The sequence below is a fragment of the Ruditapes philippinarum genome, unplaced genomic scaffold (genome assembly GCF_026571515.1).
Source record: "Ruditapes philippinarum isolate M1 unplaced genomic scaffold, ASM2657151v2 ctg1970_1_1_1_1, whole genome shotgun sequence".
Classification (NCBI taxonomy): Eukaryota; Metazoa; Mollusca; class Bivalvia; order Venerida; family Veneridae; genus Ruditapes; species Ruditapes philippinarum.
In genome coordinates, this window is record NW_026861545.1 from 203768 (window position 1) to 220124 (window position 16357).

At 35.4% G+C, this 16357-nt stretch overlaps 1 protein-coding gene across 1 annotated transcript in view; it reads left to right on the plus strand.

The window, feature by feature from the left end:
- Positions 1 to 16191, plus strand: part of LOC132716054 (pre-mRNA 3' end processing protein WDR33-like) — a 36963-nt gene extending 20772 nt beyond the window's left edge. The window contains exons 9-18 of the mRNA XM_060699203.1: positions 1392 to 1518; positions 2512 to 2666; positions 4349 to 4427; positions 4686 to 4796; positions 5399 to 5496; positions 7780 to 7869; positions 9311 to 9502; positions 10107 to 10178; positions 11429 to 11488; positions 12124 to 16191. Of these exons, the coding sequence (XP_060555186.1) occupies positions 1392 to 1518; positions 2512 to 2666; positions 4349 to 4427; positions 4686 to 4796; positions 5399 to 5496; positions 7780 to 7869; positions 9311 to 9502; positions 10107 to 10178; positions 11429 to 11488; positions 12124 to 13010 (1871 nt within the window). The 3' untranslated portion in view covers positions 13011 to 16191. The remainder of the gene's footprint in view (positions 1 to 1391; positions 1519 to 2511; positions 2667 to 4348; positions 4428 to 4685; positions 4797 to 5398; positions 5497 to 7779; positions 7870 to 9310; positions 9503 to 10106; positions 10179 to 11428; positions 11489 to 12123) is intronic.
- The last annotated feature ends 166 nt before the right edge of the window (positions 16192 to 16357 follow it).

The following is a 16357-nucleotide window of genomic DNA, read 5'->3' on the forward strand; positions in this document are numbered from 1 at the left end:
AAATTTTGCAATTTTCAACTTGTGTCGCATGTAACTAAAAATATATTTGACCTAGAGTCATGAAACTTTACAGGAATGTTGATCAGCATGTGTAGCCTAGAGTCATGAAACTTTACAGGAATGTTAATCAGCATGTGTAGTTGTGCATCTGGGTATTTTCGTCTGGATATTTTTAGTATTTATAGAGTTATTGCCCTTGACTTAGTAAAATTTTGCAATTTTCAACTTATGTCGCATGTAACTCAAAAAGGATTTGACATAGAGTAATTAAACCTTACAGGAAGGTTGCTCAGCATATTTAGTTTTGCGCCTGGGGTTTGGCTTGTGAATTTATACAGTATTTGTAGAGTTATTGCCCTTGACTTAGTAAAAACTGTTTTATTATGTTGTTATTTGTTCCTTGAGTGCTTGAGTTAGAATCAACCACCTTTACCGGAATAATGATCAACATCACTAAATTACAGGAATAATGATTCACATCACTGTGAAGCTATGAATCTGGGACTTAGCATGTGGATTTTTTTCATTTTTGTAAGAGTTATTGCCCTTGACTTACAGTAGTATAAATTAAATTTGCAAATTTCAACTTGTTCATGCATAGCTCAAAAAGTATTTCACTTGTAGGCCTGAAAGTTTACAATAATGTTGGTCAGCATGAGTACTTATGCACCTTGGGGTTTGCTTGTTGATTTATTCAGTATTTGTAAAGTACTTGCCTTTTACTTAGTAAAAGATTTTTAGTTTTCAAAAAATATTTGACCTGGCGTCATAAGATTGACAGAACAGTGGACACATTTCTAGTTTTGTATTTCTTTTCACTGAATTGAGGTTAAATTTTATTTGAAATTCAGTCATTTCATATTCAAAAATACAGCTGATTGACTGCTTATTATTTCACAGGCCACTCAGGCTTGTTACTTGTGGGCAATTCTATTGGCATGTCACCAAGGGCTAACTGGCTAGTTCTAAAATACTAGCCTGTACAGGTACTTTCCGGGTAACTTGAAGCTTAAATTCACTCAAATAGACCATAATGCATCGAAAATAAAGACAACCCCACAATTAAGACCACTTTAGTTAATTATCCTTGGTGGTTCATTATCGTTGGTGGTCTAAATAGAGGGTTTGTATAATTTTATATGTAAAATAAGTGTCTATTCTAGGAGGGGGGATGGGGAGATTCACTCATTTTTTTTTGAGAATTGTCCCCCCCCCCCCTTTCTTTTTTCAGAGACAGGGTAAAATTTACATAGAGAAAGAAGGAAAGAAATTACAAATGTAATAAATTCTCACTTTTCTATATAAATTCCCCCTGTTTTCAAACCTTAGAATAGACACTGTACAATAGAATGCTGTGATAGTGTAAGAGAAAGAGTTATAATGTAATTTAGGTCATGGTGCCGATGTGAAGTGCGTGGACTGGCATCCACAGAAGTCATTGATAGCATCTGGAAGTAAAGATAACCAAGTACCAATCAAACTCTGGGATCCAAAGTCAGGACAAAGTTTAGCTACATTGTAAGTGCAGGTTTGATGAATTTAAGTACAATGTAATAACCTTTAAGCCAGGACAAAGTTGAGCTTCTTTGTAAGTGAAGGTTTGATGAATTTAAGTAATAACCCTTAAGCCAGGACAAAGTTGAGCTACTTTGTAAGTGAAGGTTTGATGAATTTAAGTAATAACCCTTAAGCCAGGACAAAGTTGAGCTACTTTGTAAGTGAAGGTTTGATGAATTTAAGTAATAACCCTTAAGTCAGGACAAAGTTTAGCTACATTGTGAGTGAATGTTTGATGAATTTAAGTTATAACCAATAAGTCAGGACAAAGTTTAGCTACTTTGTAAGTGAATGTTTGATGAATTTAATTCATAACCAATAAGTCAGGACAAAGTTTAGCTACAATGTAAGTGCAGTGTTGATGAATTTAAGTTATCACCCTTAAGTCAGGACAAAGTTTCAGTTCATTTTAATTGCAGGTTTAATGAATTTAAGTAGTAAATTTAACCCTGCTGGAACCAAAGTTGATTAAGCTATGACGCCAGTAAAGAGCTAGGCAATTATGAGCAAAACTATGTCACAAATTCAGAAGGTTAAGGGTTAACATCTTAAACTTACATTGTGTAAAGCATGGTATTTATTGCATTCAAAACTTAGTTAGCTTACAATATAGTATGAAAAGCAAAAATCTTCCAAATGAACCAACTGATCAAAATCATTGAGAGGCTGTTTACATATTCTTGAATATTATTTTTGATCAACCATGATGAATAAAAAACACTTGTCTCTGTAGAATGGAAGTATTATTATAAACATGCTATCAACCAAAGCAAATAAATGCTTAAAGTATAGTATTTCCATAGAATAGTATGCTTTTTTACATGTTTGGTAACCAATGTCATAGCAAAATTCTAACGGTAATGAATTTTTTACATATAATAATCTGGAAAATGTGTTCAACACAACAACAGTTTCTTTTTAAATAAATAAGTACATGTAACTTTTGTTTTCTAGACATGCTCATAAATTCACTGTGATGGACATAAAGTGGAATCAGAATGGTAACTGGTTATTAACGGCAGCTAGAGATCATCTTATGAAGTTATTTGATATTAGAAATCTCAAAGAAGAACTTCAGGTGTTTAAAGGTCACAAGAAGGAAGCTACAGGTATATTGACGTGGTGTATTTGTTATGAACAAGGTTTTCCTAAACTTACAGCTTGCTCTGGATTGCCAAGAATTGCTTCAAACCACTTGAGCCGTGTCATGACAAAACCAACATAATGGGTGTGCGATCAGCAGTCTGATCAGGATCCATGCTGTTTGCTTACCAACCCTATTACATGTAGAGAAACTGATAGCGAACAGCATGGATCCTGATCAGACTGCGCGGATGCGCAGGCTGGTCTGGATCCATGCTGGTTGCAAACCCACTATGTTGGTTTTGTCATGACACACCTCACTTGTCCCTCACTGCTGGAGGTGTGAATCCCACCAGGGACTTTGCATACTTGCATGTGAGGAAACTATCCTACAGAATGTTGGTGATTCTACTCAGAGCCATGCTTGTGCTTTAGGTCTTCCTTTACCACTAAAGCTGGAAAGATGCTTGATGACCTCTATTGTGTTGATGTAAAACCAAACCAAAAAAAATAATTGAGCCGTGTCACGACAAAACCAACATAATGCGTTTGCGACCAGCATGGATGCAGACCAGCCTGCGCATCTGTACAGTCTGATCAGTATTCATGTTGTTCGCTATCAGTTTCTCTACATGTAAAAGGGTTGGTAAGCGAACAGCATGGATCCTGATCAGACTGCGCGGATGCTGGGTGGATCCATGCTGGTCGCAAACCCATTATGTTGGTTTTGTTGTGACACGGCTCCTTTATCTATGATTGCCTTGTTAACCCTTTACCACATATATATGCGAAACAACGCACTTTCGACCCCCCCCCCCCCCCCCCCCCTTTTTTAGGCCTCAAATAGTGAAAAAATGTCCTATTTGGGTCCTCAACATAAGTTTTCGTTTGAGAAATGTTGCTAAAAAAATTGAGCACTTTTTCGGCGCCGCCCCCCATCCAAAAGATACATCAGGGGGTTGCCAGAAGGGGGATGTGCGCCAAGAAAATTTTGGACTTGTGAGAGGCTAAAAATGACCCCAGGTCGATCATAATGTAACGTTTAACAAACGCTGAAAAGCCTTTGACTCTATCTCAATCCCTTGAGCAGTTACAGCACTTTGAAATAAATTTTGATGGAAAAAATCGAGGCAAAATAGTGATTTTTGGCAATTTTGAGATGTCCCCTCGTTGCCATGATAACAGGAAATTTAAGACTGAGCATGTCGTTACAAAGGCAATGGTCCAGTCAACATTTGTGCCAAGTTTGATTAGTATTGAAGCATTTTTCATAGTTTCATAGCAGTTTGAACTTGTATCAGGAGGCTTTTCAGTGAAAACGGCCATTTTTCACAATATGCTCATGGGGGAAAGGGTTAACTAAAAAAATTATAAATGTTACAAAACAACAATTTTTCACCAAAATTAGGTGAAAGACCACATGTGAACATGGAAAAACTAGTTTTTAGGTGATTCCAAAGTTTTTCATCATTTTTTGTTAAATCCCCTCTTAAAGTGTACTTGTGAAATTCATTTGTTGATTGTAAATCATAACAAAATTAAACTGCAAAATTCAGCTTGAAAGGTTATAAGTTATTGTTGAAAAATATTTGTTATCCATTTGAATTTGATGTGTTTTCATGGTGTCTAAGCCTTTAAGGGATATTACACAAGATAATTTAGATTGATATACCTGTAGATTATATTCTATACTTTATTGATATTACAGCTGTGGCATGGCATCCAATCAATGAGCAGATGTTTGCCAGTGGAGGATCGGACGGTGCAATCATGTTCTGGAATGCTGGGTAAATAATTACTAAAAAAAAGTTAGAGGCCTCCATGGCTTATGGATGTTTAGGTTACTGAGTTTTAATCCCTTATTCTTACTGCCTAGGATATGCAGTCACTAGCTGCTGAGGACATGAATCTTGCAACCTCTTTAAGATTACAGTTTGGTTTGTGGTTCTACTTTGGGGCCTCTTTGTGCTTTATATAATTCATGAAGGATGCAAGATAATATGAATGCAGTATAATAAACTGATAATAATAATAATGTTTTATAGGACAGAGAAAGAGGTAGGAGCTATTGAGGAAGCACATGAAGCAATCATCTGGGACTTGGCCTGGCACCCACTTGGTCATATACTCACATCTGCCTCTAACGATCATTCTACGTAAGTTCATCGTTTTCTGGTACAACAAATGTTTTCACTTACATGTTGATATAAATTAACAGAAATTGTCATGTCAGTGACAGTAAAAAATTGATTGTAAATTTGCCACTTATTGGTAGGAAGTTGCTTTATTTCAAATTCAATTGTCTTATCCTGTTTTGACTGCAGGTCTTTATTTGTTTTTTAAAAAAATATAGTTTGAAATTGAGGTAGACTTGAAAAACATTGTTCACAAAAAGCAAGAAAAACAAAATGGTTATAGTTGATACAAATTTATTTTAGTTCAATTGTATTGGAAGCTATAAGCTTATAGAAACACTCTCGAGTATGTTCCTGTAACCAACCAGTACTAAGCCATGAATGTAAAGTTTCTTGCTCAAGGAAACAACGGCCTGCCTCTGACTGGGTTTGAACCCACGCGGTCAGCAATCCTTAGATTTCTAGTCCAACTTTTAATCACTCGGCCACGCTGCTAAAATGGTTTTATGTCTGGACAGGTGTTAGAGTGTCATAAATTTTTATTGTGAGTACTGTATATACTTAAGTGATGTAATTTTTATATGAAGGTCAAGTTAGTAAGATGTTAAGAATCTTGTTTTCAGGAAATTTTGGACACGTAATCGACCAGGTGATGCTATGAGAGATAAATACAACCTGAACATAATGGCATATGGTCCTGATGGGGAGATTATTGATATAGGTAAGTGAACCTCTCTGCTGAGGGTTCGAATCTCAGTGCAGGCTTGAGGAAACTGTCCAGCTAGTTGATGGTTCTACTTGGGTGCTTACTCATGCCTGAAATAATGAATACATGTATTAACTTTTGTTCATTATGAGAAGTAAAGTTTGTTGACAAACACTTAAATTTTTTGTAATGCAAGGCAACAAATAACAGGGATTAGCTCAGTGGAAAACTTGAAACAATTTTCAGAGCTATGGAAATAATAACTGATATTTACTCTCTTGTTGTGAAACAGGTGTAGTCGCAGAGGAAGACATTTCTTGCAACATATTTGAAATGGAAAACTATACAGTTGTAATCACCATTTTGCGTCAGCTTTTGTTAAATAATGTGCTAAGAAGCTTCAAGTTACAAGAAAATGGGAAATGTTTTCATTGTAACTTGAAATCCATGAACTCATAATGTTTCCTGTCTGTGATAGAAACAGGTCGCTGTAAGGCGAAGAAAGGAAAAAAAATCTTAAAGGCACATTATGCCTCAGAAACAAATAAATGTTTACTTCTTAACCTTTTCCCTCATATAAGCGTGTTACGACAGCTTTCCCCCCCCCCCCCCCTTTTTGAGGCCTCAAACAGTAAAAAAATGTCCTATTTAGGCCTCAAACACTAGTTTTCGTTTAGAAATGTTGTTAAAAAAAAAGCGACCACTTTTTCGGCGCCGTCCCCCATCCAAATGTTACATCAGGGGGTTGCAAGAAGGGGGATGTGCCCAGGGCTCCAGATAATTTTTTGGGGCAATGAGTATTTACTCATTGATTTTTTTGTGAATGAGTAAAACTTGAAATCTGAAATTTGACAGGAGTATTTTTACTCCTTCAAATGTATGTAAAAGAGTAAACGATTTATTATGCTTCCATGTTTATTGTATTATTATACGTGTAATACAAGATATGTCAAAGTCATTTCTTTTGCTTTTTGACTCTCTTGGTTTATAATGTTGCATTTCCAAACGGCATACGTTTTATCTAAACCTGAGGCATGTTTCTGTTGCTCATACGTGGCAGCGCTATTATTTCACAATTACTTTTGGGTCGATTTTTTTCGGCTAAAAATACGAGACAATCGTTTTAACTTTTGACAGCGACATTGTACCGGTTAATTCCACCACCTTACTATACATACGCTAACGACCGATGATAGTCGGAACTACAGGAAGTTACCGTTAGACGTTGCAAAGCATTCATACGAAGTTAATGCCACCACCATACTATGCATACGATAACAACCGATGATGGTCAGAAATACAGGAAGTTACCGGTAGACGCTTGCAAAGCGTTCAGACGAAATTGAAAATAAAATAATCACCGAGTTTACTTTCGGTACGTTTGCGCGAAAGAAATGTTGCTCAATGCGTAACCTGAATTTTGTGTGCGTTTCATACGCTTTAATTTTGTTTTGAATGCGTAAACGGGTTATTTCCATGCGTAATTTACGCGTATACGCATCTTATCTAGAGCCCTGTGTGCCCCCTTCTGTTTGGGGAGTTTGAATGGGGGCGGAGTCCCCTCATCGCAAAGAAAATTTTAGACATGCGACAGGCTAAAAATGGCCTCAGGTCGATCTTAGGGTAACTAGTAACCAACGCTGAAAAGCCTTTTACTCTATCTCAATTCATTGAGAAGTTGCAGCACTTTGAAATCAGTTTTGATGGAAAAAAACAATGCAAAATAGTGATTTTTGGCAATTTTGAGACGTCCCCCCGTTGCCATGGTAACAGGAAATTTACGATTGAGCATGCTGTTACAGAGGCTATGGTGTAGTCAACATTTGTGCCAAGTTTCATCAGTATTGAAGCATTTTTCATAGTTTCATAGCAGGTTGAACTTGTTACAGGAGGCTTTTTAATGAAAACGGCCATTTTTCGCAATATGCTCATGGGGTAAAAGGTTAAGAAAGGGAAAACAAAAACATGAGTTTTATAACTTTTAAATAATGGTTTAAGAGCATGTTGGATGCTTGTTATCGAAAGTAGTGTTAAATGTGAAATTATTTGTGATGAAAATAGCAGAATGTAAACAAATTGTAGTATCTTGACTTCCATACAAAATACTTTTCACTATAACCAACTACCAAAAAGCGACAGAGGAAAAACATCAGTTCATTATCAAATGAGTTACTTTGTGGAAACTATAATATAAAAGTACAGCAAAATTAAAAATCCTTTTTGTGAAATAAAACATAAAATCATTTCTGGGGCATAATGGGCCTTTATGGTTTGACATATTATGATTGTATATTTCAGATGCTGATGTACCACTGGGGGAAAACAAAAGTTTACTGCCAGGAATGGGACTAGAATTTGGACTACCTCCTGAACCAGAGATAAAACCTGGTAAATTATTTGTCACATAATTCTTTTAGGTTCAATTTATGTATGAAATAGCTTGAACAATTTTATTTGCTGAATTATTTTTCATTTCGAAAAATATTACTGTAGAGCAGTAGACTGCCAAGTGGTTAAGGTTTTTGCCATAAAGTACCATGCCTCCAGATTCATGGTAATTGTGTCGCCTTGAAAAGGTGACATATAGGGGTTACTTTTCCGCGGCGTCTGTGTCGGCGGCGGTGTCCCCTAAAGCTTGTCCGGAGCATAACTCAGTCTCTATAAGTCTGATTGACTTTTTGAGTTATTGCCCTTTGTTAATTTTCATACTTTAATAATTTTGTCCGGGCCATTTCTCTTCAACTAAAAAAGCTATGGACTTGAAACTTCATAGGATAATAGATCTCATTAAGAAGAAGTGCAGTGCACAAGAACCGGTACTCTGCACTTCCTTATTTTTGAGTTATTGCCCTTTGTTAATTTTCATACTTTATTTTTGTCCGGGCTATTGCTCCTAATGTATAAAAGCCATGGACTTGAAACTTCATAGGATGATAGCTCTCATTAAGAAGAAGTGCAGTGCACAAGAACAGTTACTCTGGATTTCTTATTTTTTAAGTTATTGCCCTTTGTTTATTTTCATACTTAATTTTTGTTCAGGCCATTTCTCTGAAAGTATAAAAGTTATGGACTTGAAACTTCATAGGATGATAGATCTCATGAAGAAAAAGTGCAGTGCATAAGAACTGATACTCTGCATTTCTTATTTTTTGAGTTATTGCCCTTTGTTGATTTTCTTACTTTATTTTTGTCCTGGTCATTTCTCCTCAAGTATGAAAGCTATGGACTTGAAACATCATAGAATGATAGATCTTATTGATAAGATGTGCAGTGCACAGAAACTGCTGCTATTTTTCATATTTCATTTTTGTCCTGGCTATTTCTCCTAAACTACATTGTTCACAAGGCGACACATCCGACTCGCGGAGTTCTAGTTTTCATGAAAATTTTGAATTTTTTTTTTTTAAATCAACGAGGTTGAAATATGCAAAAATAGCTCTTACTGTGTTAGTCACATAGTAGAAATATAGTGATAAAATCTGCAAAATTAGTCATTCATCGCACACAACATGTGAATTAATACTTGAATATTTAATTATTTTACTTTTCTTTAAGTATTAGTACAATTTTCTCAGGCTTGATTTTCTTGAAATATTTTTGCTCATCAAGAGGTGTGCAGCTTTAAGTGTTTGTTTGGAGCATAACTTTTTCTACATGTGACACTAGTACCAGTTCATTCTGGGAAGCCTACACAAAAAGTAGTTTAGACAAGCTGCAAGCTTTCTTTACAACTGAGTCAACATGAATTTGATTAAAGAAAACTATTTTCTGTATAGAACCAGTTTGAGTTAACATTACTTTGATTAAAGAAAATATATTTTCTATGTAGAACCAGTGGAGGAGGAATTACCATCTATCCCTGGTCTAGACTGGTCCTCGGATGCTCAGTACTTTAAAGAACAACAAGCCAAAATAGAGGACAGGCAGCCTAGGAAGAAAGCACCTTATTCTAGACCTATCCCGAAAAGTTTTGAACAGGCTTGGATCACCAACCAGCAGCCTGGAACACTCATTAAAGATGGTAAGGAGCAAAGTGTGCGAGTATTTACTAAGTGCTATTTGTTCATTTGCTACAAAACAATATTTAAGAAGTAATTTGAATGTTATTTCCCATTTATGGAGACAAAAATCTCCAACCATTCTGTTTAGGCATTGAACATTGGTTCTGTGTTTTTTGTTTTACGTAGAACTTAGCTGGTAAGCATTGTTTGAAATCTTTTTGACCTTGAGAATCAACTTTTTTTTTGTGACACCTTTAATAACTACAGCAATATTTACATATATTTAACAATTTTCTTTTGAATTTTTAGCTTAGTCTGTTTTGAAGAAAAAGTCAAGCTTTTATGATCACTACAGCATTGTCATCAGGGTCATCCTGCAAAAACTTAAATGTTGCCCATTATTCAAACATTTTATCAACATGAAACTTCGAATGCTTGCTTGCTTGCATAATTCTGAAAGCAATATTTTTCGAGTTATGCCCCTTTTTAATTTAGAAATTTTAAAAGACAAGCTTTAACACATTAAGCAGTTGACGTTGTTCATACTTTGCTTACATGCATTTTCACTTTGATTTCATTGCATACCTATAGGGATACATGTGTATCAAATTGTTTCTGTTACAGTTGAAGGTAAAATGAAGAGAGGTAGAATCCAGTCATTGCTTACACTAGACCTGCCTGCTAAACCTAGAAAAGGTTTGTTTCACACAATAATTATGATTGATTGAATTTTTTTTATATTACAAGCATGTATGAGGGGATGTCTTAAGAAATCATGGACTTTGTTTTAAGAAAATTTATTTTAGTTAAGTTTATACAAATTTATCTTGGTTTGATTGTGTTGGAAGCTATAACATATTGAAACACTCTCGAATATTCCTGGGACCAATCAGTACTAAGCAATGAGTGTAAAGTTTCTTACTCAGAAAATAACGGCTGGCCTGAACCCTCACAGCCAGTAATTGTTAGATTACTAGTAGTCTGACGAATGAACCATTCGGCCATGCCACCGAATAAATTTATTTGGTATCATTTCAAAAAAGACTGAGAAATTATTTTAGGTATGAAATCTTCATACTGTATTTTATCATTTTGATATTTATTTACTATGTATATTATATTACTTATTGTAGCACACACCTGAAACTACTATTTTGTATTCAAATCAATCTAAATTAGACATCTATATGCTTATAATTGTACAGCAGCATGTACTCTGCTATTTATGGTTTATTCGTTAAACATATTAGCTTTTTAAAATGTTAAAACATAACATTAGGTCCAGGGTAAAGTGATCTTCTAAATTGCTGTCTCTGACAATTGTTCGGGAGTTAGTGTTTGTGAGATAAAATTCCAGGATCATTCCACACTCATGTACCATAAATGAGCTGTGCCATGACAAAACCAACGTAATGCTTTTGCGATCAGCATGGATCCAGACCAGCCTGCGCATCCGCACAGTCTGATCAGGATCAATGCTGTTCGCTAGCAGTTTCTTTACTTGTTATAGGGTCTGTAAGCGAACAGCATGGATCCTGATCAGACTGCGCAATTGCAAAGGCTGATCTGGATCCATGCTGGTCGCAAACGCATTATGTTGGTTTTGTCGTGACACGGCTCAAATGTGATAAGTTTGGCACAGTGTGGATATGATTTTGTAATAGTTGTGTTTGATGTGATTATATAAAAGCAGAGATACCATAAAGTTTTTAATTCCCCAGCTTATTCGGAATTAATGTTTTGAGGAAATTTTTGTCACTTTTAATGTACTGTACCAGACTTCCACAAATTCCATGATATTAAAAATTCATAATGCATCGGTAACTATAAACCACATGCAAAAAAGCAAGACATATTGTTATTGTTTAGAAGATTTGCAAAGAATAAATGAAAACATGCAGGTGAAAAAAACACATATTTGATATGTATTTTTTCTTGGTTTTCAGAAGAATTTGATGATAGAGGAAATAGGCTCATAGACCCTAATCTAGATCAATCAAATACAGGTAATATATAGTTTTTATCAATTAAATTTCATGAATATAATTTTGTATGAAAAGCTAAAATAATTAGCTTGAAAAAGAGAAGAAATTAGATATTCAGTATTTTTATTAAAACTTGTATTTAATATATTTAATAGTTGTGGTAGTTTAAAAATTACCTTTGTTTGACAATTAAGGTTTGTTTTTAGCTTTTTGTTTTCTCTTTTTTTGAACGCAGGATAGAAAACATTTAATTCTCTCTTCCCAATTATTCTTCAGATTTGATACTCAATTCTAGCTACTGTTTTAATGAATTATTCAAACTGCCAAATAAAAAGAGTAATAAACCATATTGCATACTGATATAATAATCATTCTTTGAAGTGAAACATAAATCTGTCTCCAGTAATAGGTGAGGTGTAATTAAAGTATCTGTCTCTTAATATAGGGATTGTGTGTTCAAACTATTCTGGGGTTGTTGCCTAGGTGTCAAATATGACATCAGTATTGTTAAGCTCAGTACACGTCACGATTAAGAGGACTTCAAATTATCTCTGAGCTTTCTCTATGATCGTTCTGAAATAAATTTAGTTTAATTTAGATCAGTGAACTTCCTTCATAAGTTAAGGTATACATCGAGAAATTATTTTCTATTTCAGAGGGATTTAATCCGTTACCAGACGATCATAATCCTTATCTTGATGATGCAGACGATCAGTTTCCCGATGATCAGGATTTCCGTGGTGACCAGGATTTCCGCAGCGACCAGGATTTCCGCAGTGATCAAGATTTCCGAGAAGATCAGGATATGAGGGATGACCAGGACTTCCGTGGTGATATGGACTTCAGACAGGCTGAAGGGGGTGGGGGTTATAACGGTCCTGGTCCTGTGGGATCATTTGGGTCTCAAGGTGGAGGGCCTAAGGGTAGAGATGGAGGTAGAAGAGGGGGTGGTGGTCCGAGGCAGGGCTTCCATGGGGACAGAAGTTTTGGACATGAAGATATGGATCATGATAACTATGATCGTGATTATAATTCCGGGCCAAATAACCGACCACCTGATGGTGGAGGACAACAGAGACAGTTCGGGCAGAAAAATCCCCCAAGCTTAATGGATCTTAGTTTTAATTCAAATGAATCCTCAGACTTAAATTTGAAGGATCACAGTCCTGGACCAAAAGGTCGGGGACGAGAAGGCCGAGGACGTGATAGACATGGGGAAAGAGGTGGTAGAGGGGGTCAGGATGGTTTCAGAAACAACAGGGGGAGGGGAGGTAGTAATAATAATAGATTTGAGGATAGAGGTGGACGAGGAAACTGGAATGAAGATGGAGATGGTAGTTTTAGTGAAAATAATGACAGTTTTAATGATTCACAGGGCAGTACCAACAGTGGTGGTTATAGAGGTGGCAGCAAACCTAGAGGTGGCAGAGGAAACTATAGAGGTGGTGAAAGGAGAGGTGGTAGGGGTGGACAAAGGGGTAACTACAGGGGTGGCGGTGACAATAGAGGTGGGGGAAGGGGACGAGGGCGGGGAAGGCGTTGAACATATTTGTAATACCTAGAATAAACAAGATGTTCAACATTATTTTGTGTCTTCTATAGACCAAAAAGTGCATTATTGAAATCTTTTTTTATAAGATTGGGTAAGCCAGGCTTGACTTGTTGACAGGTATGCCTCACGCAGCTCAAACGTGAAAATTTTCAATTTTGCCCAAAAATACAACAGTGCAAATATTGCCCCTATTCATCACTACTAAAGTGGAGAAGAAGAATTCTAGTGAAATGTTTCATAGTTAAAGTTACAACTGTATGGATCGTCTGAAAAATTTCCATCTCAAGACTGACATGTCCAAATCATCATACAGGCTGTCAGTTTGTCTGGAAAGAAAAGTGTCTACACACTTCATAAGAATATCCAGTTTGGATAGCTGAAGTTTTATTCAATTTTTGATGTTGGGAATAAATACATAATTATTTTCTGCACTAGGTTAGGAGTAATTAAATACTGATTTAGTGCCTCGGCACCAGGGATTGAAAGTTTGTCTCAGAGCCATAATTGTGTCCTTCAAGATGAGAAGTTGTTAAATTCTTTGAGCTGGCTCGATTTTTATACTTGTCCAGCTGTAAATACTCTTATATTCTACTAGTAAATTCAAGTAGAGAAGTGAATTTTTCAGTCTTCGTGCACTTACATTGCAATTGTACAGAAATCAGTTGTACATATATATGTTCATGTATATAAATATGATGAATATAGTTAACAGTGTGACCCATTTGTAAATTTTAATGAATTATTTCCATGTTTTGATTTCTATATGACCTTTGTATTCAGTTTAGCAGGTAAATCTTGACACTTTTTATGCCCCCACCAAGTGGGAGCATATAGCGTTGCACTTGTCCGTCCGAGTGTCCGTACGTCCGTCTGTCCGTACGTCCCGAAATCTTGTGAACGCAACTCCTCTTAAACGGGATGGAAGATTTTGCTTAAACTTACAGGGATGAACAACCTTAATGTGTAGATGGTAGTAAAGGAGGGAATTTTTGCTGCGACCAAATTTAACAGAATTATGGCCCTTTGTTGATTTTTTCACTATATTCTATGCAGAAATTTTGTGAACGCAACTCCTCTTAAACCGGATGGCAGATTTTGCTTAAACTTCCAGGGATGAACAACCTTAATGTGTAGATGGTAGTAAAGGAAGGAATTTTTGCTGCGACCAAATTTAATAGAATTATGGCCCTTTGTTGATTTTTTCACTATATACTATGCAGAAATTTTGTGAACGCAACTCCTCTTAAACCGGATGGCAGATTTTGCTTAAACTTCCAGGGATGAACAACCTTCATGTGTAGATGGTAGTAAAGGAAGGAATTTTTGCTGCGACCAAATTTAACAGAATTATGGTCCTTTGTTGATTTTTAGTTTTCAACTTGTGGCACATGTAGTCCAAAAAAATATTTGACCTAGAGTCATAAGATTGACAGAACAGTGGCGTGTGGGGGCATCCGTGTCCTATGGACACATTTCTAGCTTTAAACAATGTTGATACTTTGGTTTAATAGTGAGGCGGTGGCCTAGTGGTTAAGGTGTCTGGGCCTCTCAACCTAGAGATCAAGGGTTCGAGCCCTACTAGGGTTATGACCATGTTTCTTCATATGACACCAGTACTGGTTGGTTCCAGGAAACGACTCGAAAGTGATTAATATAAGTTGCAAGAACTTGTATAACATTATCGAGCTTAAATAAATATGTTTAAACCAATAGTGAGGCAATATTTGTACTAAATAGCATGTAGGATATATTAAGAGAGCGCTCAAGAGTTAAAATATTTGTAAAAAGATTTATATCAACGTTTTTCTGTTACCAAAGAAATTCTATTTTTCTGATTTTTCTGCTTACTAGTACAAATGTTCTTAAACATGTGTATTTTGAGATTGTAATGAATTCTTTACTATCTGAAAAAATGGAAGTGACATAGGCAATGGTCATGTTTCAATGTTGACAGAGTTGCCTTAAATTGCATGTTTGAACGACTAAGTGCTAAACTAGGTCCATAAATAATAATTCTGTAAATGCATATGCAATATTGGATTAAATGTGACGTGCTTTTGGTTAGTTTGAATTTGATAAAGTGTCGAAAGTAAGTGTGAAATAAAGATATATTTATAGGTCCTTGTACTTTCAGATATATTTAGCCATGTCTGTAAGCAATTTGATTATTAAAAGTACTGTTCATATTTTATAACGATATGTCAATAAATCGGTCCTTATTTCATTTCGGGAGTACATCTTAAATAAATCATTTCATTGTTTCAAATTTAACTTTATCAGAAAAGAAAGGCATATCCTAGTTAAATTGTTGACATCCATTTTTTTTTCAGGTTATCGATTTCTTCATTTTCTAAATGTTTTTTTTAATTTTTGTTTAACTGACCTTATGTTGTAGACTTTTCCTGTTATTCTCTGTTAATTTAAAGGATATAGTTACCAGATTCCTAAAATTGGGTATTAATCAGTAAATTGTTTGTCCACACTGCAGTGAAGTGCAGTCTGGCTTCGAGATTATAAAACTTGAGTTCCGTCTCCAATTTCAGGATTTTCATTGGTCAATATACATTCTGTACTGGTGTCTGACCAATCAAACACTTAAGATTTGAGTTTTAGCTATAACCTTGGACTCAAAGTGTGAGGTTATAAAAAAAATTCTCGGCTCATACTTGTTACTCTGATTGGTCAGAAATCGCTGGATGTTGTGGCTGAGATGTTTCCTCTAATTGTTGAAACATAAGAATTGCAGTCACAGTTTATCCCCACATTATTTGTAAGAGACAACTAAATAGGTTCAAATAACTGGAGTATATGCATGTCTCAGCTCAAGCAGGTGGTTTTTACCCCTGGTGTAACATATTCAAAATGAGAGTTTTGTTGAAAATATCTTCAATGCAAGTATGTATACATCAGTTACACACTTGTCAATAAGTATATTACAGGACCTGTTTGAGTGTTGTATATTTGTAAAATATTTGCTTATATAATAATAACTGGTGTCTTAGACATTGGTTATTTGAATGAATGAATCTGTACTTTTGTATATAAAGTATTTGAGTAACTTGAGAATTTGATTCTATTACATGTACATTGTTTCTCAAGAAATCGCCGCATGTTTTATATACATTGAGAATGATGTATGATGATGACAATGCAGTAAAAACTTCTACTATGACCTGTTGTTGTTGTTGCTGTAGTATTTTGTTAGTTAATTATTTATTAAAGCTGCAGGTCTCCAGATGAGCCAAAATTATGTCAAGAAAATAATATACTAAGATAGTTAAAAAAAAGATTTTAGATTCAAGTATAAGCTATTTGCAATCAGTGACAGACTTTGCAGT